The 18,289-nt window shown below is 43.8% G+C and overlaps 1 protein-coding gene across 1 annotated transcript; it reads right to left on the bottom strand.

Annotated features, from left to right (window-relative positions):
- Window positions 1-1,892: 1,892 nt before the first annotated feature.
- Window positions 1,893-17,723, bottom strand: DNAJA2 (DnaJ heat shock protein family (Hsp40) member A2). Its single transcript, XM_069966200.1, has 9 exons — window positions 17,552-17,723; window positions 9,850-9,909; window positions 8,467-8,687; window positions 8,301-8,381; window positions 4,839-4,972; window positions 4,324-4,520; window positions 3,004-3,148; window positions 2,790-2,917; window positions 1,893-2,543 (listed from the first exon to the last, which is right to left on the bottom strand). Exons 1-9 carry the CDS (start codon window positions 17,627-17,629, stop codon window positions 2,355-2,357), a joined length of 1,233 nt encoding a protein of 410 aa, XP_069822301.1. The 5' UTR covers window positions 17,630-17,723; the 3' UTR covers window positions 1,893-2,354.
- Window positions 17,724-18,289: the final 566 nt, after the last annotated feature.

Here is an 18,289-nt window from a genome sequence, read left to right as displayed (position 1 = left end):
TATCCCCCATGGGAGGGCTTTCCTGCACAGCTGCATTTAAGACTGACCTAGCAAAGGTCGTTGAGGAAGAGTGAATGGAACTAAGCCTGTAGTGCCTGACAAAAGCAGCAGCCAAGAGCAATACAATGCCTCCCTCATTGATCTATGCAGTATATCTATACTGCATAGATTTCAATGAGAGATCATAGCAGTGATACCACGGCGCTCACCTTCAGCCACCCCCCCACCCCCGCGTGCTTACCCACAGCTCCTTGCCTCAACTCTATGTCTTGCCGATATCAGCTCTGCTACATCATGGACCACTCAGCCATAAGCATTGTATGATGGGTGGACAGCACCATGTTGGATATAGATCAGCTTTTTTTAAAAAAAACTTGCAACTAAGGGTCCATTTACACAGAGATTATCTGCCAATTATTTGAAGCCAAAGCCAGGAATGAATTTGAAAAGAGGAGAAATATCAGGCTTTCCTTTATGACGTGATCTCTGTTTATAGTCTGGTTCTGGCTTTGGCTTCAAACCGATAATCTGTTTGGTTTGGAAGACTTATTTTTTTGGCTCTTTGGGGGGGGGGGGGGGGGGTGGGGGGGAGAATATCCCTTTAATAGCGAAGTCATGTGATCCTTTACCAATGTAAATGGCCAAGTTTAAGAGAAGACATGGACTACTTCAGCTGTGATCCTGTTTAGGGCCCTATTACACCAAATGATTATTGAGATGAGTAGGTTTACAGTATAAGCAAAGTGCTTCATTAGCTTGGTAGTTTACGTTTACTAATCAGTTCGCTCTGGGTGACTGGAAAACTGGGAGAAGTTTCCCAGGACTGGATCTAGCTTTTCCAGGCATCCGGAGCAGCACAGAGCTCAAAGGCAGCATGCTAGTAAGCCAACAGCCGAGCTAATGAAGCACTTTGTTTTGTTTATACTGTAAAGTCGCCTATCTCTAATCATGCTATGGCACCTGGCTCAGAGATCAGCCCTATTACTGTCCTTACTATGCAAGTGGTAAATTAGAAAAACACTGCAATATGTACGTTTGTTGTGTAAGGTTTAAAGTTGTTATCCAGGATTAGAAAAAACCCTGCTACTTTCCTTCAAAAACTGCACCACCGCTGTCCCTAGGTTGTGTCTGGTATTACAATTCAGCGGAACTGAGCTGCAAAACCACACCCACCCTGCTGAAAAGAGTGGTGTTTTTGAAGCTCGCTGCTAAGCACTAAAAGAATATGAAGATCATAAAATAGACAACTATGGTCATATTATACATTATGATTCAGTCCAAAGGCAGTGCACAAACTCTACAGACTGCTCTAAGGCCTAAAATAGAATAAAACAGAGGCATATGCATCAGGGTCTGCACCTAGTGATAAAAAAAAAATCTGAACTTTTGAACTCTTTGAGCCACTGTGGAAGAAAAACGCCAAACACGCAGTATTGTTTAGTGCTGGAATTTGCTGCAGATTTCACATACTTTCAGAATAGTAACATGGAGCCCTCATCGACAAAAATACTGGTAAGCTCGAAGACCCCATCCTATGAGACTACAATTATGTAGCTCCACTAATACCAAACCCTATTTGGGAACTACACTCTTATTTCAGAGTAGAGCCTCTTACATTTCTGCCTGTACGAAGCATAGACATGAGCGCTGGCTTTCTTCCAAGACACACCACCTTTAATCCACCATCTGACAGTTTGTCCGTATGCCTTCTGTCCTAACAAATGTATGCTAATTTAATGTCTTTTTGATAATGCAGAACATTTCATAATTTAGCACTTAAACCTAGATAATGCAAAATTAAACAGAAATGTTCTTGTACACACAGGATGCTGACCCCTGGCTATTCATTTGCCACCATGGGTATACAGTAATCAGGTTAGAAGTAGCGGAGATACAGACCATGAAATTGTTTATTCTATACGTAGCAGGTCATGTAAGTGCAGCCAAGAACACAGCTCCAGAACAAAAACACACACACATTTACAGGTCTGAACGTAAAAAGAGGAAACATAAAATCTACACAGACTGATAAAAATCAAGCGGTCGATACAAAGAGCAGCAGATTCATGTCTCATCTTCCTTTTTTTGGAGGATTTTATTATTTTCACTATAGAACAGTCAAAACTGCAGGTAAAGCCTTGTGGTTAGTTTTACGGTTTAAATTATACACTCTGAAAATACTATAGAACCAATTTAAAAGTTACACATACAGCGACAGGAGATGTCCGTCACATCAGAACAATTTGGGCGATTCACTGGGTCGCTGAAACAAAAAACGAAAATAAAACAGGCAAAAAAAATGTATAATTATTTGAAAGAAAATCCTTTTGTTGTGCAATTCTGTATTGAAATTGTTACTGGTGTGCACACTGCACTCCTGGGCCATGGTGGCTGCTCTCATCATCTGAACTATCGTTGTATGCCTCACGCCTCTGCCCTCCTGCTGAGCCACGGGTGTTGTCAAATTCTTGAAGGTCTACCTCCTCTGTTTCTCCAGTGATGTTGGCGGTTTCTGGTCTGGCTGGGAGCAGATCTTCAAGTTCCTGTAAATAAATGGATATTTCTGTGACTTCATGCTCTGTAAGGGAATGTCCATTCATAAAACTATGGTCACTGGTAAGCACCACAACCAAAGTGTTTTATTAATACTACTGTAGGAAAAAAATTCTTAACTGATTCAATGGAAAACTACAATGCCACCTTTTGTGGCTCTGCACACTGGTTAACAACACATTGGTTGATATTTACAGGTGTCTGGATAATAACAGTGCCCATGCCACTAGGCTCACCGTGAGTTTTTCTGGGTTAATCCAATTGTTTTCTGGAAACTGGACATCAAACTTGATGAAGAGGTCGCCTTTTTCAAAGGGATTGCGGTACTGTGGCATGCCTTCACCCCGAACTACACGAACAGAGCCTAATAAATAAAAAACAAGGAGTAAATCCTAAATCAAGTACAGAATGTAAGCAATGCTAGACTTTACTATGGAAGCATACAATTACCTGGTTCAATTACTTTTCCTGGAGGATATTTGACAACAATCTGACGTCCATCTAGATGCTTGAAAGTGAACTGGAACCCACACAAAGCCTCAACAAGCCCAATCTTGTGTGTCATGTGTAGGTCATTGCCATCTCTCTGAAAAGACTGCAGATAAGATACATGGGTTACATTAGTGATGGTGAGGCTGCATGTAAGGAGAGGGAATTGTGGGACAGGCCTTAACCTTTTCCCAATTAAAGGTATTCGTTTATGTCCAACTTTTATGTAGACTGCTGCAGCTGAGAGGCCATTTTATGATTGCTGCAATACGTACACCTTTCTGTGCTTGTATTATGGATGCAACACACAGCTTTCCCAATATTTATCAGTTTACCACAGGCTGCTGTGGTGCACTCTGTTCCACTCTGTATAATGTCTAATACAGGCACAAAAAAATACACATGATAAATGCAGCCACCTAGGCCATAAAGCGAGAAGAGAAACCAATTGGAGGTCAAAGACCAATAGTGGAGGAGGCGAGATCCACAGCTGAAAAGATCTTTAGGGACTAAGGGGGAGATTTATCAAACAGGTGTAAGGGTACAAACTCACTGGGCGGATCTTGCTGCGAATTTGCAGCGAGACCGGCTGCGGATCCCTGTCATGTACAGTCTATGGGCAGACAAACTCGCAGCAAGATGCACATCCCACTGCGAGTTCGTCAGCAGCCTGCCCCCGGAGCGTACACATCACCTGGTCTCTGCTCCGGCTTGATTCGGGGCTCCCGGTGTCTTCACGTCCCGCTCAGCCAATCAGTGCGCTGCGGAGGGGCAGCGCACTGATTGGGAACCCCCGAAGCAAGCCGAAGCGTGGACCAGGTAAAGTATAGGCTCTGGTGGCTGGGGGTTAACGGGGCAGGCTGCTGACAAACTCGCAGCGGGATGTGCATCCTGCTGCAAGTTTGTCTGCCCGTAGCCTGTACAGGGCAGGAATCCGCAGCAGGTCTCGCTGCGGATTTGCCCAGTGAGTTTGTACCCTATAGCAGAATTGTCTTAATTGTCCCTAGCAACTAGATTCCACCTTTCATTCCTCCCAGACTCTTTGAAAGGTGAAATCTGTTTGGTTGCTAGGGGCAAAACCATTCTACTTTACACCAGTTTGATAAATCTTCCCCTAAGTGTTCTGATATTGTGGGGGATCAAGCTGTCCAGACTGATAATAGAATAAGTTAAATACAGAGCAGTCAATTGTATTTAAAAAGTGATCCAGAGAAAAGGGAAAGGGCTATGAGAGGGAATCTCCTAGAAGAATACAGAAGTGTGACAGAGCATGCCTCTTACCTCATTCTCTTTCTCTTGCAGGACCAGGACAATATCCCCAGGCTCCACTCCAGGGGCCTGATCAGCTTCTCCAGCAAATGTGATTCTTTGCCCATGCTTCATGCCTTTATCCACATGAACCTCCAGAATTTTCACTTCTTTGATAACTTTTTTGCCTTCACATTTTTTACAGCGGTCTTTTTCATTAATTACTTCCCCTAAAAACAATACATACCAAGTAAATAAAAATAATTGTGTTGCTTAAACAACAGTGACCAAACTGGTTGCCAAAGGCAAGTTTTTATAAATTTTTAATCCAAGTTTATCATTATCTTCTCTGTGTCAAGTGGCATAAAGCAAGTTGCTATAGGGAACATCATTCATAATAATGTTGTTACATGTAAGAGGTGCGACACAAAGCTACTGTACACAGGTCTCAACTCACAAGTAACAAACAAAGTGCTATCTTGTTGCAGGAGCATCACTGGAGCCTGGAGAGGACTATGACTGTGCCCTTGTATCAACCATTTTCTTACCTTCCCCGTTACAGTCGGAACAGACAGACTGCATCTGTTGAACCATGCCTGGAGCCAGCTGTCTGATCATTATACGAACGCCTCGGCCTCTGCAAGCTGTACATTTCTGAACAGCTCCAGTCTTACCACCTTGTCTGAAAAAAGAAATAAACAAATTAGACTTTGTATGTTAAGTCACTCATTCACTGCATGGAGTACACAGCGTACAATTCTTAAAGGGGCTGCCTCATCAGAGACGACATAGGTTTTCAAATTTCCAGCAAACAGGATTTTTCCAGGGAAGCCAAAGCCAGTCAGGCATTTCCCTGCAGTGTTATATGATGGCTATTCAAACTAATGGCCATCCATGTAATAGCCTTCGCCTTCTCTGGCGAATTTGGTGATGGCCTGGTGGGAGGAACGGTTCATCTATTCTGACCAAAATGTGTTTGGGACCAGCATTGGGTGGTATGGGCGATACATCGACGACATACTTATTGTGTGGTCGGGCGATGTGTCGTCCATACCACCTTTTGTTGCGATGCTCAATCAAAATGAATTTAATCTACATTTTACACACGTTACCTCAAATACAACGATATCCTTTCTGGACATCGAACTTACGGGCAACCCCACAACTGGCAAGGTAGACACTGCCCTGTATAGGAAACCAACGGCGGGCAATACCGTCTTGCATGCCACCAGCCAACACCCAAAACATACCATACAATCCATACCAGTAGGAGAGTACATCAGATCAATCAGAGCATGTTCTACACCAGAAGCTACACAACGCCAACTTCACGACACAGAACAAAGACTAAGGGACAGAGGCTATCCGCCACTTACTCTTAATAGAGCTAAGGGCATAGCAATTAACAAATCCAGAGATGACCTCCTTAGGGATAGTAAAAGAACTCGCAACAACAGATTTCAAAAAGGAGTTTATTTCTGTACCCCTTTCACCAAGGAATTCACTAAGGTCAAAAACATTGTTCAGAAACATTTGGGCATTTTACGACAAGATGAGGGCCTAGCAAGGGTTTTAGACGACGGTTGCCACTTTGTTTCACGGAGGGGACCTTCACTTGGCAGTTTACTCTCCCCCAGTTTATTCACCAGCACTAAACCCTCCAAAAATCTTAGACCCAATAAACAAGTAGGCTTCACCCCATGTGGTAAACCACGGTGTGGTATGTGCAGGTATACGGGAAAACATAAAACCTTCCACTCCAGTGACATGACTAAATCTTTTGATATCAATCATAATCTAAATTGTGAATCGGACCACATTATCTATATCATTCAGTGCACAGAGTGCAACCTACAATATGTAGGTTGCTCCATCAGAAAGCTTAAAGTCAGAATTGCAGAACATGTGCACAGTATTAAGAGTGCGGGTCTACAACTCTCTGGAGCTGCCAGGCATTTCTGCACTGCACACAACGGTAGCTTAAATTCCTTCAGTTGTTTTGCCATCGACAAAGTTTTTGAGCCCAAAAGAGGAGGTGATTGGAGAAGAAGGGTCCTAAAAAAAGAGGCAGAATGGATCTTTAGATTGGGCACACGATCACCTCTGGGCCTAAATATCAGAAGTGATCTGATGTTTTTATATTAATTTCCCATCCACTTTCCTTATTCAGCACTGCTGAGTGCCTTAATATACTTCTCATTATTCGACATGTGACATGCCCACCTCACTGATGTCCGTATTTGCTCTTTTTTTCCGCCCTCCCCCCCCCCCTTTTTGTTGTGGTTTTTTCGTCTTTCCGTTTGTTGTTTGCTGTTTGTTTTTTGTTCTTGTCTTTTGTTTTTGTTTTTTGTTGTTTGTAGTTTGTTTTCTGGTTGTCTTTTGTCTTTTGTTTGTTTTTTTGTTTTTTTGTGTTTTTTTTTTTTTTGTCTTTTTGATTTTTTTCCCTCTGTTACCAACCCAATCCCACACATATTTAATACCAAATTTATTATGATTTTTTGATATATTTACCTGTGGACTCTTTTCCTGTTTATTTAACTCTGCACTGGTATTCTGCCTGCACTTCTAATTTATGCCTGCTGGCGATGCGTTCCAAGCTGGAACGCATCGCATTACATGAACACAGTGCAGACTTTATCCATTCTAAATTCTGTTTTTCGGGTGACACGCATGGCGCGGTTCACCCACCGGATATGACGTATCGTCATTGATTTCCTTTCCCTATTGTCCGCTGGTGACACGCATTATGCGTTCCACCAACCGGAAGTGACGCTTGTCGTTACTTCCGGGCCTCCCGGGTATTAAATAGGATCCATACCTGTCTGCTTCATACGCTGCAGCGCTGTGCAGCGTTATTCATGCTTCCCCTGTTATCCGGCTCCTACGGGTAAGTGGCACCATCTACACTTTACTCCATATTACTGGATTGCTATAGAATATTTACTCCTTGTCACTGATGCTGACACTGGGGATAAACTTACATCTACTACATGTATATAATGCATTGTATTTGTTCATTACAGAGACTACCTGTCTCTTGGATTTTTCTCCACTATGGGAGCAAATATTTTCCTCTCCCTGTGATTCCACAAACTGAAAGGTAACTCATTGGAGAGAGGTACATGGGGGTTTTTGGCATATAGCATGTACTAACTCCTCCCTATGCTGCACATACACATTCATCTTTTGCATATACACAGCTTTGCATGTATACAGCCTTTGCATATATACAGCCATTGGGTTTATATTAAATATGGCAACTCTGCTGAGAGGTGATTATTTCTTATATAAATTAATACACAGGCAGGATACACTACGACTCAGGCATGCGATTCATATACATACCAGCATATCAGCATGTGTCTACAAATTTTACCTTTCCCTGTCACCAAATTCCGGGTCACACATTGTTTCATATCTAGTGGTTCTTGTTTTGCATACGCATAGCCATGAAGCCCATGCTATAACTGATAAATGTGTTGAAGCGTGATTGTTTCATATATATATTTGCCTCATATTTCATATATATTTTGTAGTTTAAGCATGTGGCCCACATATACAACAGCATGTCTTTGTTATTAATGTTCGTGTTACTAATCTCTTGTTACGTATAGCTTTTTAACCACCTTGTATGTATATACACTAATACCATGTTTGTCTTGTAACATTAATGTTTAGATGCCATGACTAAGGACCAGGTTAGGTCCGAAACGCGTCGGCTACTGTTTTAATGAATTGAGAAATAAAAAGATATAACTTTTAACGTGAGCTGAAGGAATCTGGTTTGTTCTTCTTCATCCATGTAATACAAGGACTGCTTGAGTGCACCACAAAAGGAACCACACTAACAGAACAGCACTGTTTTCTCACTCATAAGGCTTGTGGATATCATAAAATCCCCCGCCTCCCCCCTTAACAGGAGATATGGGCAGGTGATGTCTCAGAAGTACCACCACAAAACAGATAATGCAGCAAATTGCAATGATGCTCCACCTAGGGAGGAAACTCACCCATTGCAGGAACTGCATAGCACATTCTTACTTAGCTGAAGTTTGGTTGTCTTTCCATTGTATAAATCTTCTAATGATACTCTAAAAGGGATAGAGGCCAAGAAGTAGCTGTTATAAGAGAACAGGGTCCAGGTTTAATACTTCCGTTACTTACAGTAACACTCACTTTAGTGGGTGCATCATGTCCTCCCCTCTCCGTCTACCATTGCGACTTCGGCTCTGTCCACCCATGAAACCAAACAAACCACCGCCAAAAATATGTGAAAATATGTCGTCCATGCCACCGCCTCCACATCCTTCCCGCAGGCCTTGCTCCCCATATCGGTCATACAGCTCTCGCTTTTCTGAGTTGGACAGGACTTCATAAGCAAAGCTTATCTCTTTGAACTGTAAGTCAGAACAAAAGTCTGTGAGGCCAAGTGACAATTGTGTAGTGATCAGCATGGGACATCAAAATAAAGCATGGCCTCTACACAAAAACTGCAGATACTCTGATTCACAGTGTGATATTTTTTGTAAAGCATGAATCTTTTGGCAACTTTGTATAAACATTTTTATTATGCTTTTGGAGTTTCCATGTTGCAACTTATGTTCATATTTTATTGAGCATACGTTATGTAATGACAGAATCCTTTTTTTTTTCACTAGTGCGGCTAATGTGTGTGTTAGGACACACTGTGCTGATCTATTGTGTGGCAATAAAACATTACTGCAATTTTTGACATGAGAATTAACATTATTTATACAGAGACCATTTATGGATAGTGCCATATTTTTGTGGGATGACGTAAAGGGGAAAAAAGCGTTCTTTTGGACAGTTCTATCTTAGTGATCTTCAAGATGTTTGAAGAAAATTTACACTCTAGAGTGTTATCATAGGACATTATTTTTGAAAGGTTGAAATCTACATTTGTTATTATTTACTTTTCTAACATGCTAAGATGTACAAACCGAAAATACTCTGGTGGCTGCATTGGGAGATATAGGTATTGTGGGGGATAACCCATTACCAAAAGTAAATGGAAATATTCTTGTTTACATCCAAAGATGGATTTTCAGTTTCCAGTCACCAGGGGATTTTACTACCCCTAACCACCATTGTGTACGTCTGAGACATGTCAGGAGATTTTAAATACCTAGAAGGCACTTTAGCACAGATACTTAGCTTTATAAAGAATCGGGATCATTACTTAAAAAAATAGGGGTGCTCTTACAGCACAGCGATGCCTAGTTTTTTAATGCTTTTCTGTAGAATGCAAACAATTCCCAGATCTGATCCACACTATAGAGGGTAACTTATTGATGATAGAAAATAAATAGGAACAAGAAAGCTAATAATGGGAGCCAAGGACATGACCTGTCCTGTATGAGCAGCGGTGATATTGTAACTGACCTCTCATCAGCTCAGCAGCCACTGACTGTGAAGTACAGGATGCCCATGCTGCAGAGAGCACAATGGGAGCCCTCTACGCTGCAGACAATTTACATGCTGCATTATTCATAAGATGGGAAATTTCTGACTGATGCTGAATGCGCCTTGTGCAGTTACCTTGTCTCCAGCATTCGGGTTCTTATCTGGGTGATATTCTTTGGCCAGCTTGCGGTAGGCCTGTACAAGAGGAAGAAAAGAGAGATACAGATTATTACTCAACAGTAAGATTCTAGTGTGTATTATCACAAACAGGCTACAATGATCTGCCTACACCAATACCTACTGGGGGCTAATGTGGGAGAAAGGCGTGTTCACCCCTTAAACCTTTAGGACAAGGCTCATGGCTTTTTTGGGGGCCAAAACCGCTGCAACTAGATGTTAGCCAAATGGAGTCATCAGAGAAAGAGAAAAATTAAAACCAATACCCACAATGGTTAAGGCATCTTTTAGCACATTATCTTTTTTTTTTTTAAGTTGCAGCAGGGGGTTTAGTATTCCCCCCCCCCCAGAAAAAAACTCTATAGTGGTATAAAAATGGGCCAATATGCACATTGGAAGTATTCCCCAGCTCTTCAATAGAAATCCTGAAATCATATGATAAAAAAAAAATCACAAGCCAGAAAAACTACACAAGAATCAGAAGATTTGGGGTAATTTTGGCAGTTTTGGGGTAATTTTGTCAGACCCAAAAAACACTGGTATCTTGAGGGAAGCAAAATATAGACCCAAGTCATCATGAATTATGGCAAATGCAGAGCCGCCATAGATGATATCCAAATGTGCATCCAACTGAGACACTTATGCATTGGTCTTTCCTAATCAACATATCTGCCCTTGTGATGGGCTCTGGTGTGTGAAATGTTGATAGGCAACCAGAATGGCCTTTCTCCAGTAACACCTGTTTTTCCCCACTTTAAGTCATGGTGCTATATCCATACTAAGGGTGAGTTCACACTATGAAATCTGCGCAGATAAGTTCCAGCGGATTCCTTTGCTCGTACCCACTCACTGCAGCGTGAATCTCTGCCCGTGCCATAGACACCATTCTATGACCGGGCGGATTCCGTCGTAAGAATTGACATGTCATTTCTTACGGCGGATGGCGGACTTCACCCAAATATTGCGGACTACTGGGCTCATGCTCATAATGGAGAGGACTACTTATTGTCCATGTTATTCAGGAGGATATCTCTGGATCAGCTGCACAGAACAATGTAAGTGACACATCATTCTGTTTAGCTTCTCTGTCACTAGTTTATGCTACCCTGAGATAGGACACCATAAACCTGCTGACAGTCTCTTTAAATTTCCCTTTACTTTTTGATTATCCCTCATATAATGGCCAGACACAGCTCTACACCACAAGTACACACACTGCATAGTGTGAAAAGATACCTGTAATGACATTTACACTTTCAGCATGGAGACTTAGCAGGGAGTTCATGGCAATTACCCTAAGGGTAGCTGTTTATGCTACCATTTCAGCGCTGGAGGATGTTAGTTAATATTTATAACTGTTATGACTTCCAGTTAAAGGGAAATTAACAACAGGTAAGAGTAGAGACTAAACCCGATATTAGTTTCCATTTTAGAATTTTAACCCCTTAATGAGCGACAATACAACAGTTTACGGCGGTCACTACTGGGGGCTTGATCTGATCCAGACAGCTTTTTATGGCAGAGTCAGAATAAGTGATTGCTGAGCTCCTGCATCAGCATTGCAGGAGATCAGCTGTCAGTATGACAGCCGTTATCCTGCTGTAACTACCTGGACCCGTTATATGCCACTGTCAATTCATGACAGCTGCATGTAACAGGTTCCGGTGGGGTAAGTGCATTATAATTACCAGTCGGAAGTCCCCAGCTTCCGGTCATCTCATGGCAAACCCAAGGGCTTTCTGAAGGCCTCTGGGGCTGCATGGATATGCCTCTACACAGCTATGCTGGAGGCATGACTGTAGATTGCCAGTCAGGAAAATGCTGACATATACAATACTCTGCACTACAGTGGTAGTGCAGTGTATTGTAACAGTGACCAGAAGATCACTGGTTAATGTACACTAGTGTAAAAGTAAAAAAAAGTTTGAAATAAAACAAAAAAAAAAAATCCAACAATAAAATTCCCCATAGAGAATAAACACAATACACGTTTGGTATCGGCAAGACTGTAATGACCCAAGCTATAAAACCATACCATTATGTATACTGCATTGTGCACACTGTAAAGATATTAAAAATTAAAAGAAAAAAGAAAAAAAAAAAAACAGCGCAAGAGCAGCTGTATTTTGCCAATACATATCTGAAAAAAATGTCATGAGAGATCATAAAGTCATATTTATGTAAAAAACTTGGTTTCAATAACTATACATCTTCCCGCAAAAATGAGCCCAAAAGCAGTTCCATCATGCAAAAGATAAGGATGCTATGGATCTTGCAATGTAGCAAGAAAGATGGTTTCTTTTGTGCCAAAGTGGTAATAGTTACAAAAAACTATACAATTTTGGTATCACTGTAATTGTAGTGACCCACAGAATGTTGCTATTGTTTTCGTAGGTGGTGTTTGTGGGGCAGATTTGAATACTTTTTCTGCTAATAAAATGTGCAACAAAAATAAAGTGCTGTGGAATCTGCACTGCAAGTAGGGCTGGGCGATTAATCAAATAAATTTGATTAATTCACCTAGAGTTCGTGAATCAATTAAAAAATTTTTGAAAATTGTGAATTTGATTTTTTTTTTTTTAAATGCGAGTTCCGATCTATAGGTGGAGCAGTGGGGCTCTGGGCAAGCTGCTACTCGTGCAGGTCAGGGTGATCGCTAGTCGCATGCAGCCACTCGCACCTACAAGATGCTCGCACCCACACGATTGCCAATGGCTTCCCGCTCCCACAAGATCGCTGCTGGCCGGCCCACTTGCAACAGAACCAGCAGCAATAGCTAGGCACCGAGCAGCCCCTGGGGCATTACTGGAGAGGACTGGAGACTACGGGTGAGGATTCAGCCTGGCGCCCTGTCCCTGCCCCATCACTTCTACCTAACTAAAACTAGTACTCCCACTACTATTGCTACTACCACCCCCACTCCTGATACTACTACTCCCATTACTATTGCTACTTCTACCCCCACTTCTGTTATTACTACTCTCAATACTGCTCCCACTACTCTGGATGCTACTGATACTACCCCCTGCCCAGATACTACTATTCCCATTATTATTGTTACTACTACTTTCGAAACTGATACTACTCCTACTCCCGACATTTAAAAAAAATAAAAAAATTTGGCCATATCGCCCAGCCTAACGGCAAGTCCATCTCTGTGCCGGAAAAAAATCATGCTTTCCTGCTAAGGGCACATTTAGCCTTAGGTTTTATTCACACGTTCAGTAATTTTTAAACTCTGTGGATTAGCCTCCTATCTAGCTCCGCAATCCATGAAAAAATTGTCTATAGTTGCATCTGTATTGGAATCAGCGTCTATTTTTTCGACATATCTGCTATAATTGTACAATACTAGTTCAAATAAAGTCACCATCACATTGCTGACATGCATCCGCACTTTTTACTGATTCGCAGATGTCGCATTTGAGGAATCAGTGAAAAATGCAGATCCCAAAGACTACTAAGAGGAATCTGTGCCGCACTAGGACATGTCTAATTTTTGCAATTAATGAATTGCAAATTTCGAGAAAAATTGCGTGAATAGCCCAATAGAAATCAATGGCCTTAAAGGGAACCAATCACTGGAAAAAAGCATATAGAGCTTTTGAAACGTGCTGTTAGAGCACACAGCACACTTGACACATGTGTTTCCATAGCCTCCGTGCCTTCCCCGTGTAAGCCGCAAAGCAACTTTATAAAACTGGCGCCCTGTATGCTAATTACCTGAGGTAGTCACCTGGGCGGTGTTCGGCTAGCAGGTAGTCACGGTCCCCTGGGCGTTCTTCCGCTGTAATCACGCCCCTCTGGGCGTGATTCAAATGGCAGAGTGGCTGTGGCGTCACTCGGGAGCGCACCGTGCCCAACGTCGGCGCGCTTACATACTGATGCCGGACGCCACCGCACATGCGCAGTGCAGCCGCTTCCATTCCGGTTGGACTGCGCCTGTACAGAATAGCCTCGAACTCCGGCTAACAGGCTATTCGAGGCTATTCTGCACAGGCGCAGTACCGCCGGAATGGAAGCGGCTGCACTGCGCATGTGCGGCGGCGTCCGCCATCAGAATGTCACAGCTACTCGGCCATTTGAATCAAGCCCAGAGGGGCGTGATTACAACGGAAGAACGCCCAGGGGACCGTGACTACCTGCTAGCCGAACACCGCCCAGGTGACTACCTCAGGTAATTAGCATACAGGGCGCCAGTTTTATAAAGTTACTTTGCGGCTTACACGGGGAAGGCACGGAGGCTATGGAAACACGTATGGCAAGTGTGCTGTGTGCTCTAAAAGCACATTTCAAAAGCTCTATATGCGTTTTTCCAGTGATTGGTTCCCTTTAAAATGGCACTTTGTGGAACGTGTGAATAAGGCCTTAAGAGTTTATGGGCACCGTTATTTTTAGGCCTAATTCATACGTTCCATGAAGTTGTTTTGTGAGTTTTATAGTCCTTTTCGCTATTCCCACATACCGTTTTTTTTCATGGAACGGCACTCTGTTCCGTGAAAAAAATAGGACATATAACTCAGACAAGATCACAGCACAGATTCCCCTGTAAAGGTCTATGAATTTTGTGTTTTGCACAGATATGACATATGTGTCATCCATGAAAAACACAGATCTAATGTAATCAGTGTAATTTAAAAAGCTTAAGGGTACCTTTACACGTACCGGATCCACAGCGGATTTCACGCTGCGAGTTTGCAGCGAAATCTGCTGCAGATCCTGGTAGTCTATGGGGTTACATATCCGCAGCGGAATTTTCATTCTACTGCGGATATGTAAGCCACTCCCTTTAACCCCCTGCAGCCCCGGCCCAGAGCATACATTATCTGCTTGGTGCCGCGGCTGTGTGTGAGGCTCTTGGCTCCCCATCAGCCAATCAGTGCACGGCAGCCCTGATTGGCTGATAGGGACTGACGGGAGCCAGGAGCCTCACAAATAGCCGCTGCGCCGAGCAGGTAGCCAGGGGCTGCGGGGGGTTAACAGGGGCGGCTTACATACCTGCAGTGGAATGAAGATTCTGCTGCGGATATGTAACCCCATAGACCTTCACACTACCAGGATCTGCAAACTTGCAGTGTAAAATCCGCTGCAGATCCGGCACGTGTGAAGCTACCCTGAAGCAGATTCATGAAAAACACAGATGCAATCACAGATGGTTAAGGTAGGTAATGGACTTCATCCATGGATCTTGAAAATCACTGAGCGTGTGAATAAGGCCTGTTTGCGAAAATGCTGGTTTATTATTATAACAAAGAAAAAAAATTCATCTGCACCATTAGGTGGTCTGTTACCGATAGCTGCAGCAATCATGATGCAACGCATTAAAATGCCAAGCTAGTGTGCTATCAGTGCCTCTCATGGTGCGGCCTAATGGTGCGTTTACACAGGCAGATTTATCTGACCAATTTTGGAAGCCAAAGTCAGGAATGGACTTGAAAAGACAGGGAATCTCAGTCTTTCCTTTATGACCTGCACCCTGTTTAGTCTGTTCCTGGTTTTGGCTTAAAAAAATCTGTCAGATAAATCTGTCTGTGTAAACGCACCATTATGCTCCAGGCTCAGCAATGACATCCAGGTGATTCCGATGTATTTACTGTGTGACTTAGAAGCCGACATGCAGGATATGTGACTACAAACACAAATATCATCACAATGTTCCTGCATAAAACAGGAATACCAACAGGTTTCATCAGATTCCTGGTTATGACGAATCCTCACAGGTCACCATAGGACATCCAAATTAATTTGCCTAGTCACTCTCCACAACGAATTCCGCAAACTCATCATAAAGATGGGGGCTACACAGAAATCTGATTGCTACACATCACCCGGCCGTGATTGTGTGGGGACTGCCAATCTGCGACCTTGTTGTTGCATGAAACCATATTTGATGGTTTTCTTGCAGGGTCGCATCCACTAGTGGGTCAGCAGGACCTCATTCACCTCCATTAGTGGCAGTGCCAAATGATCACAGCAGCACAAAACAGTAACTTTGGCCGGCACAACCTAGGTCACAGCAAGAAATAGCTGCTATTTTATTTAAGCTTATGGGGGAGTCTCAAATATGCTTTAAATTTATAAATCATCATCACAGGTTTGTGGAGTAAAGTTACAATTTTGATCTTAGGAACATGAAGTGTATTGGAGAAGTCAACAAAAACAGTCTGGGATGTCAGGACACACAATGTTAATGCCAAAGACACACCAAAGTATTATTAGGATACGACAGATGCAGCTAAATCCCCTGCAGAGCTCGCAGCCAATGCTGACATCATGGACTTTCCTTCCTGCGGTGACATCATTGTCTTATTCCCAGGTGAGTGATTACAGCATCCATGAACGAGGAAATAACCTCATCTCGCGGCTGCGGCTGATGATGCCGCTGTGTCATCAGTGCATTGGGAAGGGAAATACCACATGCCAAGGTTAATGTTTGGATCCTGTGAAGCTGGTACCACTGTTCTTGCTGGAGGAATGGGTAGTTGGTAGCTGGCCTTTGGCCTAAACAATGACATGTTGGAATGTCACCATGGAAGGCTTCAATTTAAAGGAGTATTTCCATCAACTACACTTTTGTTACGTGATGGGGAATGCAAAAGAAAGCAGCTTTGCATTAGCAAAATTGCTTTCTTCTGAAGTTTGCCCCCTTTTTCTCGCTGTATAGTTGTCAGCTCTTTGCCTAGGTTCCCACCAGGCTGGCCGGGGTCCTCTAGAGCAGTATGTACTTTCACTCCCCTCCAGGGCTTGGTCTGTCAGTAGAGACGTGTGTAACCTTACTGGGAGGCACAGGGATGCCAAACTGATTCACCACAGCACTGCTGCGCCCTGTCCTCGCTTTCCCAGCACCGAACCAGGAAGTGAGCAGGAACACAACAATGCTCAGGTAAACTCTGGTTAGATTGGACTGCTCCTTTAACACTACATAATACATGACATACCTAGTGACCTAGGAAACAATAAGAGGGCAACATAATAATAAGCATTAGTGGGGGCCCTGCACATGACCACAATCCAGAGCTAGACACAAGATTCACAGATGCAGAAAACATTTACATGAAACTTGGGGTGACGCTTAAGAATTGGAGGTACAATGGAAGGTAAGCAAGTGTGGGGCTTAGAGATGTGTATACCCTGTGGTATCCAGATGTACATACAAATCTAGTGATGCAATAAGGTTGGGGGGGGGGGGGGTCAGGAGGTGATGGGCACTGTACAGCAGGGAGGGAGATGAGGCACAGTACACACCTGTCAGAGGGGGCAGCTTATGTGGGGCCCAGGTGAGGAGTATGAGGGAGATGAGACACAGTACACAGCTGTCAGCTTATGTAGGGGCCCAGGTGAGGAGGACACGGATACAGGACATCCGTGGAGTCGGGTCGGGGCACAGAGATAACACAGAGGCAGCCGAGGCTCTCCCGGGTGCACTATGGAGATGCGGGCAGCCCGGTACAACATGGCGGCCGGTGGGGATCTCCCCCGGGTCCAGGCCACACGCAGCTGAGTAATAGGACCGGGCTGAGTGACCGAGAAGGAGCCGCGGCCTGTGGGTGACCCCGGGCCTCCGCCCGAACCATGACACGGACCCTTGTGCCCCCTCTAGGCCTCCTCCCCTTCACCCCGGGGCCGGTACCTAGGCCTGCCCGGCCGCCCTCTCACTAACCTTCTTAAGTTCGTTCTCGCTGGCGCCGGGCTGAACCCCGAGCAGGTCATAGAGCTTAGTGTCGACGACGTTAGACATGGCCGGTATCGAGGGAGGCCGCAGTGGGGACGGGAGGAGAGAAACCTGGGGAACGAGGGCAGAAAGAGACCGGAAACGACGGCAGCGACGTCACGACACCACGTGAAGCTATTACGTCAGCTAAGCACCGCCCACCGGCTTGGTTGCGGCTTTGTATTCCCTGCAGTAGAATTTCCTGGGTCTGTACTCTGTGTAATAGGCCGGTGCCGGCCCAGTACCCAGTGACCCCCACCGTGTGCGGCCAAACGTGGGGGACTAAGCCACAGAACCATCATATACGTACTACATGACTGCTATAGGCAGAGGGGTCGCCATAATTCTGTTTCAGCCACTGATGTCTCCGTAACAGTGTATCAGCTATAGATCCCCCATAACAGTGTATCAGCTATAGATCCCTCATAACAGTGTATCAGCTATAGATCCCCCATAACAGTGTATCAGCTATAGATCCCCCCATAACAGTGTATCAGCTATAGATCCCCCATAACAGTGTATCAGCTATAGATCCCTCATAACAGTGTATCAGCTATAGATCCCCCATAACAGTGTATCAGCTATAGATCCCCCATAACAGTGTATCAGCTATAGATCCCTCATAACAGTGTATCAGCTATAGATCCCCCATAACAGTGTATCAGCTATAGATCCCCCCATAACAGT

This window comes from Dendropsophus ebraccatus, chromosome 4, assembly GCF_027789765.1.
Source record: "Dendropsophus ebraccatus isolate aDenEbr1 chromosome 4, aDenEbr1.pat, whole genome shotgun sequence".
NCBI lineage: Eukaryota > Metazoa > Chordata > Amphibia > Anura > Hylidae > Dendropsophus > Dendropsophus ebraccatus.
The sequence above is the reverse complement of the archived record's forward strand: the minus strand, read 5'-3'. Positions and strand labels throughout refer to the sequence as shown.

Coding starts and splice junctions, on each gene's coding strand:
- DNAJA2 (XM_069966200.1), bottom strand. CDS start 17,629: ATGTCTAACGTCGTCGACACTAAGCTCTATGACCTGCTCGGGGTTCAG. Junction 4,521..4,838: donor TTCCGACTGTAACGGGGAAG/GTAAGAAAATGG, acceptor TATTGTTTTTAG/GGGAAGTAATTAATGAAAAA. Junction 2,918..3,003: donor AGGAAAAGTAATTGAACCAG/GTAATTGTATGC, acceptor TTTATTTATTAG/GCTCTGTTCGTGTAGTTCGG.